Below are 12,019 nucleotides of genomic sequence, written 5' to 3' on the forward strand. Positions count from 1 at the left end.
ACTGATGCCTGATTTATACTTCGTTGTATGATGGTGTCACTCGTTGAAATTTGCCAATCTCAAAGCTCTCTTTGCGCCGCAGGTGCGACGCGTTGTGAGCTTGGAGATCGGCTATTTTCAACAAGCCTCCGACACACAATGAAGTATGAATTGGGTTTGAGGGACTGGTTTCACCTCCCTTATGTAATTTACTCAGGGTGCCAAAAGGGGGAGGAGGAAACAGAGCAGTGAGCATCATCCATGGCAGACGAATGGATGCATGGATTTATAAACCTCACAGCAGTGCTTTCTGGGAAAGACAAACAAATCCACTACTGTGATACTGGACCGAGTCGTTATATAATATCAATTCTCTCTAGTCCTCTCGGTGAGGATTAAGATGAGTAATAACACAGGTGGCGCCATGAAATAAATAGTTTGTCCTCATCATAGCTCACTTAGATAAGGGTTGTGACCTTCTTTTATAAACTCCTGTCAAATGAGGGTGTCATCTCCGCAAATTGTTTTTCATCTTGGAATACATATCTGATGTGGAGGGCATCAGCAGGTCTCGTTAAACGATATAAGCTCACCTGCAAATCTAGTTTTTACTGCCATTTGTGATTGGGATGACGGGTTTGCTGACAGGCACGTATACGCCTCATTACTGTATTATCGATCTTGTGACATTCTGCTAATTGACCTGGGAATCTGCCTTTCCTCCTCTTCTTTTGTCCAAGCACCCAAACCAGAGAAAGGTAGGCACAACAGGACAGCAGAAACAGGCCGGATCTCACAACATAACCCACTCGTGGACACAGAGCAATAAGCATTCTTTTTCTGGAGACCTAATAGACCTAGTGAAGTTTAAAAGCGATTGGACACATGTAGTCGACTTAACTCTTATGCAAATGCCAGTGTTGCAAGACAAAGCATTCAGTAGTTTATGGACAGCAATTATATGGCACCCTTTACCGAACTGCACGTTTTCATCAATTCCAAAACCGAGAAGAAAAATAAACGGCCCTGCTTTGATACAAAGACTACGGGTCTTCGACACTTTGCATGTGAACTAGTGTAGATCTCTTTTTCTCTCTCTCTCTCTCTCTCTCTCTCTCTCTCTCTCTCTCTCTCTCTCTCTCATATTCTCTCGATCTTTCTCTCTCTCTGTCTCTCTCGTTCTCTCTCTGTCTTTCCCTGTTATGTGATCCTATATTTCTTTCCGCCCACCCTCTCACCCCCCCTCCCCAAATACTTTCATCTCCTCTCGGTTCTACCTGATGTGTTTTGCTTTTCTCTCCGTTCTCTCCCCCTCTCTCGTTTGTAAGTTTTATTTTTGTAATTGTGCATGTACAAGCGTCACTGACTCGATGGATATGTAAAAAAATAAATTTTAAAAAGTTATAAAAAAAAGAGATTTCAGCTGCTGAAGCCATGCAAAACGTTTTGAAATGCCCTTAAAATATGGAAGATGTTTTCTGAATGCTTTATATTCTTTCTGCTGTAAAATAATAAAAAAATGAAAAAAATGAAGAAAACTCTAAAGCGAAGCTTGATTATTATTTTTCTTCCTATATGCATTGCCATAAGAACAGCTTGGTGGTGCTAATGCCATTAATATCCAAAACCATCTCATCAAAATATGGGGTGAAAAGTTACAAATTACTTTTACCTAAGTACACTCATTAATGTAACTTTTTCATGTAGGTTACTTGTACTGTTTTGACTAAATTATTATATATCAGTAATTCTACTTTAACTTAAGTAAAAGTAGAATTTGACTGAGCTACTTTTGGAAAGGCACATTACAGAAATAATGTAACAATCAGGAGGATATTCCATTGATGAGAAATCTTTCTTATAATGAGGAGATCACTGAATTGGAGAAGGATTGGTTGGCATTTCATATTTCAGGTATTGCATTCTATGTAACTAATGCAAATGCAATTAAGTAACCGTTACTCAGAGTACTACTAGGTAGTGTACTCTATGTACTGTATAAAAACGTTTTAATTTCTAATCAAATTCAATACAGAAGATAATTGTGCAAGTTTAAACATGTAGGCCTAATTATTGTCAAAATGTTACAACATTCTTCAAACATTTTCAAAGAGGGGGGCCACAGCCCGAGGCTATGGCTAGGGGGTCCTTGGCATGGACAATTTTGGGAACCCCTGATATCTATTACCCCTGCCCTATCTAAATACTTTACTTTACTTTACACAGTGAGAGTGCGAGGAAAAAGACAGTGAGCTTAATGTGTTCCAAATAGATGTTTTTTATTTCTAATCCAATATATAGCATTGACTTAGATATGCAACGTGACACTTGGTTAGACAATAGACAGCTATGAACGGTTGAAACAAAGGTCTTTACATAATCAGAATTGAAAAAGTATCTTGACATCCTCAAACAAGAGTCTTCAGAATTGTGTGTGTGGTGGGCGGGGGGATGTGTGTGCATGCACCTGTTTGTGCATATGAGCACATGTGATGAGTCTTGTATATGTCTGCATGTACTTGGGTGAGTGCGAGATAGGACTGATTTCATAGTGCAAAGCCCTGTCTCTAGTGGAGCGCCGTCTGGACAGCGTCTGGCTGTGGACCGCAGTACTTCCAGAAGCACTCGGAATTCCCGCCCTGTTTCCGGAACTGTCTCCTGATGCCCAGGAAGCGACTCTGTTTCTCCAGCATCATCTGCAGCCAAGAAACAAGATGAAAGGTAAGAAATTCTATTCCAAAACCTGTTGTGAATAATGTACAATTATAATGAGGCTCATAGATTGTCTTTTCACACTTGTGGGACTGAAATGAATTGAAAACACAAACCTCTCTTTTCATCTGCCTGGGGAGCAGGCCAGCTGATCTAATACCTGAGAGACAGAGACACACAATAATAACAGTTGAATAGAGGAGTATCTATAGAAACATCTCTTGTTTGAAAGTTATCACATTGTCTATGTTTTTGTGTACACATAGTGCTGTACATGGACCATGCTTTTTCCCCCATTTTCTTGTTTTTTTGCTGTGTGGTGCTCTTAAACAGCCTGGGATAAAACCCTAGGTTAATCTTGTTATCTCCACCAGGCCGGAAGGGCCTGCATAAGGATTATGTTTTCACTCCTGTCCGTGAGCCTGTATGTGAGACTTAGCAAGCACGCTCCCAGTAGGCCAAGGAAAAACCTCTACCACAAATCTGTCAAATTGGCCTCATAGTGGCGCTATAGCAGGTCATAGAATTTTTTTTTTTGCCCTGGTTTCCTTAGATCATGAATGATGCAACTCCCCATAGGCCACACCCATTTAAGATTTTCCACCATTTTTTTCTTCAAAACACACACAAAACGTCCACAAATCGGTACATATTCTCTCTGGCATCATGGGATGTGGGCGGGCCCTATTTCTGACAAACACCAATCAAAAGGGTAAAAAAAAACATGACAGGCTGCATAAGGTTGACCTTATAATACACCGCACACAGCTGTGGCTAATCAAATTAATAACAGGTGTGTAAGATTATGGTTTGTCAGTGAGCATGGCCTGACAGACTTGACATTGACTGAAACAGACTGTTGAGTTCCCCAGGAACCAGTGAGGAATATCTGAGTCCAGGGCCATCTTGCTCGGTCAGGGACAGATCATCCAGACTTCCAACTCCTCTGTCCTCCACGGACACTGTGGACAGACACACACCGAAGGTAACAACATTTTCCTCTATTTGTCATACATTTTGCACAGTTTGCCAAAATGTTCATGAATAGTGAAAAGGCAGAGAGGTAGGAGTATGTCTGTAACACGTGTGTCTTAGGGTGTGGGAGAAAACCCATGTGAACATGGGGAGAACACGAGAAAACTCCACACAGAAAGGCTGTGAGGCAACAGCATTATAACAGTACTACCACTGAGCGACTGGACTCAATTGTGTTATAAAAAAAACATCCCACAGACAGGTATAATACTCTTGGATACACAAGACTTATGCTGAGGAAGAATTTAGTCTTACCAAATGGGTTCAGAATGATACAGTATGTATTTTGTAGGGGGGGAATGCAAAAAAACTAAACTAAACGATACATCCAGTTTTTACTGGAAGAATCCTCTGTGCAATACAAATTGCACATGAGGATACAAAGTACCATGGAATGACTCAAAGATGCTTTGAAACAGAGCCTTTTATACTACATACTGTAGCACCCAACATTTAGAGATTCTCCTAGAGTCTGTAATGCAGTGTATGTGTGTTGGGATGCATGTTAGTGCAAGGTCAATCCAACGAGTCACTTTGACTGTATTGTATTCTTTGGATCATGAATGTCACTGTCATTGTAAACTGATTGAATCAGATAGCAGAGAAAACATGGTCACATGTGTTTCTACGTGTGTCATTATAATACAAGGCTCCTTAAGGGCAGTAGGACAATACGTTACTTAATCCCCATTAAGTAACTGGCAAAACAATGCATTGTATATGACAATTAAATACAATATGTTAAATGAAACCTATCAATCCTCGCCAATACTCAATAGTATATACAGTAGTAAACAGTAATAGTGACAGCAGTGAGAGGAACACTTGTAGTGCAACTAGTAGTTACACATTTTCAGATACATACAAAGGTAATACAAAGGTAAATGTTTCAGAAGCGAGAGCTTGGATTATCACCGAATACAAACATCAATATACAGTATTATTCACCCTTGACTTGATAAATTGCTGTTCTTTGAGAGAACAATCATTGCTTCAATGAAAGGACTTCACGCGATTAACTCAGGTCTCTCATGACTTCTCTCATATTAATCATCTCAAAGCAGAAATGCTGAGACACAGAGTTAATTGAGGTTTTAAACTGGCGACCCTCTGTACTGCACTGTTGTCTCCGCAAGTCTCAAGGTGCACAGAGGCGGATGTACTCACCGGGGCCCGAGTAGGGCATCTCCGCAGAGTCTGTGATGGGGTGGGCCAACAGCGGTCCTGAGACCACAAGCAGGAAGGTCCACGATAACAGCTGGTGGCGCGTCATGATGTTCTGAAGGGCTGTGGTTGGATGGAGTAGCTATCGCAGTCGGTGGCTGACCGAAAGTCCTCAGACGGCTTGTTGGGTCCTGCTGAGACCTAGAAGGAACACTTCTACATATTCTACAGACCACCCACTGGGTTATATACCCCCTGTTGTGTGAGTGTGACCCCCCTCCCCACACACACACACACACACACACACACACACACACACACACACACACACACACACACACACACCACACACACACACACACACACACACACACACACACACACACACACACACACACACACACACACACACACACACACACACACACACACACACACACACACACACACACACACACACTCACTCACAAACCCACCACACACCTAAAATCGACTCAAAGACGCACCACTCACACAGGGCAAATGTGAAAATGTGAAAATTTAAAAAGTTATAAAAAAAGAGATTTCAGCTGCTGAAGCCATGCAAAACGTTTTGAAATGCCCTTAAAATATGGAAGATGTTTTCTGAATGCTTTATATTCTTTCTGCTGTAAAATAATTTAAAAAAAATGAAGAAAACTCTAAAGCGAAGCTTGATTATTATTTTTCTTCCTATATGCATTGCCATAAGAACAGCTTGGTGGTGCTAATGCCATTAATATCCAAAACCATCTCATCAAAATATGGGGTGAAAAGTTACTAATTACTTTTACCTAAGTACAATCATTAATGTAGCTTTTTCATGTAGGTCACTTGTACTGTTTTGACTACATTTTTATATCAGTAATTCTACTTTCACTTAAGTAAAAGTAGAATTTGACTGAGCTACTTTTGTAAAGGCACATTACAGAAATAATGTAACAATCAGGAGGATATTCCATTGATGAGAAATCTTTCTTATAATGAGGAGATCACTGAATTGGAGAAGGATTGGTTGGCATTTCATATTTCAGGTATTGTTTTCTATGTAACTAATGCAAATGCAATTAGGTAACCGTTACTCAGAGTACTACTAGGTAGTGTACTCTATGTACTGTATAAAAACGTTTTAATTTCTAATCAAATTCAATACAGAAGATAATTGTGCAAGTTTAAACATGTAGGCCTAATTATTGTCAAAATGTTACAGCATTCTTCAAACATTTTCAAAGAGGGGGGCCACAGCCCGAGGCTATGGCTAGGGGGTCCTTGGCATGGACAATTTTGGGAACCCCTGATATCTAGTACCCCTGCCCTATCTAAATACTTTACTTTACTTTACTTTACACAGTGAGAGTGAGAGGAAAAAGACAGTGAGCTTAATGTGTTCCAAATAAACGTTTTTTATTTCTAATCCAACATATAGCATTGACTTAGATATGCAACGTGACACTCGGTTAGACAATAGACAGCTAGGAACGGTTGAAATAAAGGTCTTTACATAATCAGAATTGAAAAAGTATCTTGACATCCTCAAACAAGAGTCTTCAGAATTGTGTGTGTGGCGGGCGGGGGGATGTGTGTGCATGCACCTGTTTGTGCATATGAGCACATGTGATGAGTCTTGTATATGTCTGCATGTACTTGGGTGAGTGCGAGATAGGACTGATTTCATAGTGCAAAGCCCTGTCTCTAGTGGAGCGGCGTGTGGACAGCGTCTGGCTGTGGACCACTGCGTTTAGACGCAGTACTTCCAGAAGCACTCGGAATTCCCGCCCCGTTTCCGGAACTGTCTCCTGATGCCCAGGAAGCGACCAAAGGGATTGAAGAGACTCTGTTTCTCCAGCATCATCTGCAGCCAAGAAACAAGATGAAAGGTAAGAAATTCTATTCCAAAACCTGTTGTGAATAATGTACAATTATAATGAGGCTCATAGATTGTCTTTTCACACTTGCGGGACTGAAATGAATTGAAAACACAAACCTCTCTTTTCATCTGCCTGGGGAGCAGGCCAGCTGATCTAATACCTGAGAGACAGAGACACACAATAATAACAGTTGAATAGAGGAGTATCTATAGAAACCTCTCTTGTTTGAAAGTTATCACACTGTCTATGTTTTTGTGTACACATAGTGCTGTACATGCACCATGCTTTTTTCCCCATTTTCTTGTTTTTTTGCTGTGTGGTGCTCTTAAACAGCCTGGGATAAAACCCTAGGTTAATCTTGTTATCTCCACCAGGCTGGAAGGGCCTGCATAAGGATTATGTTTTCACTCCTGTCCGTGAGCCTGTATGTGAGACTTAGCAAGCACACTCCCAGTAGGCCAAGGAAAAACCTCTACCACAAATCTTTCAAATTGGCCTCATAGTGGTGCTATAACAGGTCATAGATTATTTTTTTTTGCCCTGGTTTCCTTACATCATGAATGATGCAACTCCCCATAGGCCATGCCCATTTAAGATTTTCCACCATTTTTTTCTTCAAAACACACACAAAACGTCCACAAATCGGTACATATTCTCTCTGGCATCATGGGATGTGGGCGGGCCCTATTTCTGACAAACACCAATCAAAAAGGTAAAAGAAAACATGACAGGCTGCATAAGGTTGACCTTATAATACACCGCACACAGCTGTGGCTAATCAAATTAATAACAGGTGTGTAAGATTATGGTTTGTCAGTGAGCATGGCCTGACTGACTTGACATTAACTGAAACTGACTGTTGAGTTCCCCAGGAACCAGTGAGGAATATCTGAGTCCAGGGCCATCTTGCTCGGTCAGGGACAGATCATCCAGACTTCCAACTCCTCTGTCCTCCACGGACACTGTGGACAGACACACACCGAAGGTAACAACATTTTCCTCTATTTGTCATATACATGTTGCACAGTTTGCCAAAATGTTCATGAATAGTGAAAAGGCAGAGAGGTAGGAGCATGTCTGTAACACGTGTGTCTTAGGGTGTGGGAGAAAACCCATGTGAACATGGGGAGAACACGAGAAAACTCCACACAGAAAGGCTGTGAGGCAACAGCATTATAACAGTACTACCACTGAGCGACTGGACTCAATTGTGTTATAAAAAAACATCCCACAGACAGGTATAATACTCTTGGATACACAAGACTTATGCTGAGGAAGAATTTAGTCTTACCAAATGGGTTCAGAATGATATGTATTTTGTAGGGGGGAATGCAAAAAACTAAACTAAACGATACATCCAGTTTTTACTGGAAGAATCCTCTGTGCAATACAAATTGCACATGAGGATACAAAGTACCATGGAATGACTCAAAGATGCTTTGTGAAACAGAGCCTTTTATACTACATAGCACCCAACATTTAGAGCTTCTCCCAGAGTCTGTAATGCAGTGTATGTGTGTGGGGATGCATGTTAGTGCAAGGTCAATCCAACGAGTCACTTTGATTGTATCTTTGGATCATGAATGTCACTGTCATTGTAAACTGATTGAATCATCAGATAGCACAGCAAACATGGTCACGTGTGTTTCTATGTGTGTCATTATAATACAAGGCTCCTTTAAGGCAGTAGGACAATACGTTACTTAAACCCTATTACATTTGTCTGGCAAAACAATGCATTGTATATGACAATTAAATACAATATGTTAAATGAAACCTATCAATCCTCGTCAATACTCATACAGTAGTAAACAGTAATAGTGACAGCAGTGAGAGGAACACTTGTAGTGCAACTAGTAGTTACACATTTTCGGATACATACAAAGGTAATACAAAGGTAAATGTTTCAGAAGCGAGAGCTTGGATTATCACCGAATACAAACATCAATATACAGTATTATTCACCCTTGACTTGATAAATTGCTGTTCTTTGAGAGAACAATCATTGCTTCAATGAAAGGACTTCACGCGATTAACTCAGGTCTCTGGTCATGACTTCTGTCATATTAATCATCTCAAAGCAGAAATGCTGAGACACAGAGTTAATTGAGGTTTTAAACTGGCGACCCACTGTACTGCACTGTTGTCTCCTCAAGTCTCAAGCTGCACAGAGGCGGATGTACTCACCGGGGCCCGAGTAGGGCATCTCCGCAGAGTCTGTTATGGGGTGGGCCAACAGCGGTCCTGAAACCACAAGCAGGAAGGTCCACGATAACAGCTGGTGGCGCGTCATGATGTTCTGAAGGGCTGTGGTTGGATGGAGTAGCTATCGCAGTCGGTGGCTGACCGAAAGTCCTCAGACGGCTTGTTGGGTCCTGCTGAGACCTAGAAGGAACACTTCTACATATTCTACAGACCACCCACTGGGTTATATACCCCCTGTTGTGTGAGTGTGACCCACACACACACACACACACACACACACACACACACACACACACACACACACACACACACACACACACACACACACACACACACACACACACACACACACACACACACACACACACACACACACACACACACACACACACACAAACCCACCACACGCCTAAAATAGACTCAAAGACGCACCACTCACACAGGGCCCATGATGACCATTGGCAAAGATGTGCCGTCCCATTCCCTCTGGCCCTGATAAATCAAAACGCAGATGCTGCTGAATTATGGGCTCTATAAAAGAAGACAAGCCCTGCGCTTCACGCTCCAAGGGCAGAGTGGTTGTTTTACTGGCCCGTTGGACTGATTGACTGCTTTTACTGACTGTGAAGATGAGATCTAACCAGGTGTTTCAGATGTCCTTCTCATCAACGTTCACCAGGGGAGCAGGTGGACGGGCTTGGACAGGCAAATGACTAATGTTTTTATGCAATGAATTCATTAACCTTCTTGACCATTTTGAATCCTCTAAGCTTAATTTATGCTCCTTCGCACGGCAGTGTTGCTTCCCAACGTAAAGTGGTTACCAAACAGTGTACCGTGACACGTGTCCAGGTGTGCCTTGGGATTTTGTCTCAATTACGCATTATTATTGCAATATAGTATACAAATACAAACAAATATGAATTCTCTTTTAATGTACTGTACTACAACTCATTTCTCAATACAGAGGCAAATTCTATAACCAAAGAATAAAACCTGGCATTTTGGACATCACATTTAAATTGTACTTTTTCACAAATGTTTTAATGTTAGTGAAATAGCCCCAGGTAGGCTCCCCAGCCTGGCGAGGACCTGCACTCCAAGTGCCCTTTCTAGTTATTTATACAGCGGTTCAGTGGATTGCCTAAATGTTCAGGAGCACTTAGCCCAGAAGCCTGCTGACATTTTAAGGCGATTGAAGTCAGTAGAGACTTTGCAACGGGTCATTGACTCCGATTGATTGATGCACAACACAATTTCAAAGGCCTTGTTCTGGTAAGATGTTATATTTGTGCTTTCACTTCTCCTTATTGTGCAATAAACTCTTCTTTATGGGCATGTCCATCATGGTGGGACAGAGACTGGTCCCCTGGAGGGACAGATGGGGCAGCTATTTATAAAGTCACGTTTTTCACTTCCATATGTTATTTGAATATTTATTATAGGTCTGACGTCAGTGCTCTCTGTCTCTCATATGATAATGCAGGTCGTGGAAGCAACAGTGACATTTGGTTTTATGGTGGGAAGGCCAGACGCTGTGGAAGGTGGTGGTGTATTTCATGAAAGGCTAATAGGATTTATACGCTGTATTAGTCAAAGACCCAGGGCCATGCAGCCCCGCCTTATTCTGAGGTCTGAGCCTTTAGTTTGGGTCGCCCCACACTCACTTGTGTTTGGGCCTACTACAGTACAAACACAATTAATGAGCCACTTTCAACCTGGCTCAACCCTATTTTGGGTATGTCATTATAAGATTATGTTTTTTTAAGAAAGAAAAGAAAAGTCTTATTTTATTAAGAAATAAAACATAATTAACAAAGAAAAAATGGCAACGAAATTGCAAAGAATTTCAGAAATTTTCCAAAAAACGTGTTCAAGAAATGTCAAGAATTTCAAAAATAGTGACAAGGAGCATGTTTAACTACAGCAGTACAAAAATTATTGAAATAAATAATTTATGGTATTAATTAAATTAATAATAATAATAATAATAACAAACCTATTAAAATTGGCTTAAGGGAGGACTGGCCGGCGGGCGGGTGGACAGACCTCTGTTGTCTGATGTCATGTCACTACGTCGTCACGCTCATGTCACCATGACTCAGCCATAACCATATAAGGAGTTCCCAATGCAGCTACGCCCAAATATGTAGAGTATTGTTTAACCTCAATGTGTCACATCAGTCAGCTCCATATATGGGCACAAAAAGGGGCATGCCCATATATGGGCATATAGCCTACTGATGACATCAGGGATCTCCATATGTGGGCACAAAAGGGGTATGCCCATATATGGGCATTACTGATGACATCAGGGATCTCCATATATGGGCATAAAAGGGACAAGGACTGACAGATACAGAGATCTCCATATATGGGCATAAAAGGGAGAAGGACAGATATCCATATATTTCCATATGGGAATATTAGTCTTTAAACAAAGTTTACAAAGTGATTTAGAAATACATATAGAAACATAAGGGACTCTCTTTAAAGCAGTCACCTAGTTAATATGCTAAGTACAGAGCTCATAAAACACGTCAATCACACCACATGGGCCTCAGGGTTCATTCTAAGTGTGCTAATTGGCACAAAATCATTGCATAGGGATATATTCCCTCGCAATGATTTTGTGCCAATTATTACTCCACACAAGTGGCAATTTAATCACTCTCCAACTTCTCAAAAACCTGTAGGTGTGAAAACTCATTTCCAAGTCATAGATAAACTAACATTCACTTTTAATACAAAAATTAGACAAGTTAATTTAGGCTAATATAATACATATACTGTAGGAAGTCGTTATTCTCGGTAATACTAAAATATTGTAGATGACACCACCTCTTTCTAGATGTTAGTGTGTTGCCCAACTTGCCTAAAAGCCTTCCATTCAACTTGTATAACTTATAGCTTTAACTAATATTTTGAAATGTTTTCAAATACCCTTTTACACCTAGGACAACATGACTTTAAACTCCTGTGTGTGTGTCTGTTGGACACAAACACAGGTCTGTGCTTTCAAGTAAAATTTCAAAAAA

General features: G+C 40.9%; 2 protein-coding genes across 2 annotated transcripts; both read right to left on the bottom strand.

Moving 5' to 3' along the window:
* Nucleotides 1-2,546: 2,546 nt before the first annotated feature.
* Nucleotides 2,547-4,999, bottom strand: LOC311054092 (urotensin-2-like; the record flags this gene model as incomplete). Its single annotated transcript, XM_084069972.1, has 4 exons — nt 2,547-2,675; nt 2,808-2,851; nt 3,528-3,653; nt 4,894-4,999. 4 exons carry the CDS (start codon nt 4,997-4,999, stop codon nt 2,547-2,549), a joined length of 405 nt encoding a protein of 134 aa, XP_083926098.1.
* A 1,647-nt stretch (nt 5,000-6,646) lies between these two features.
* uts2b (urotensin 2, beta) lies at nt 6,647-9,069 on the bottom strand (the record flags this gene model as incomplete). Its single annotated transcript, XM_084069973.1, has 4 exons — nt 6,647-6,760; nt 6,893-6,936; nt 7,634-7,738; nt 8,964-9,069. 4 exons carry the CDS (start codon nt 9,067-9,069, stop codon nt 6,647-6,649), a joined length of 369 nt encoding a protein of 122 aa, XP_083926099.1.
* Between the last annotated feature and the right edge of the window lie 2,950 nt (nt 9,070-12,019).

The sequence above is a fragment of the Gymnoscopelus microlampas genome (assembly GCF_963454915.1).
Source record: "Gymnoscopelus microlampas genome assembly, chromosome: 10".
NCBI lineage: Eukaryota > Metazoa > Chordata > Actinopteri > Myctophiformes > Myctophidae > Gymnoscopelus > Gymnoscopelus microlampas.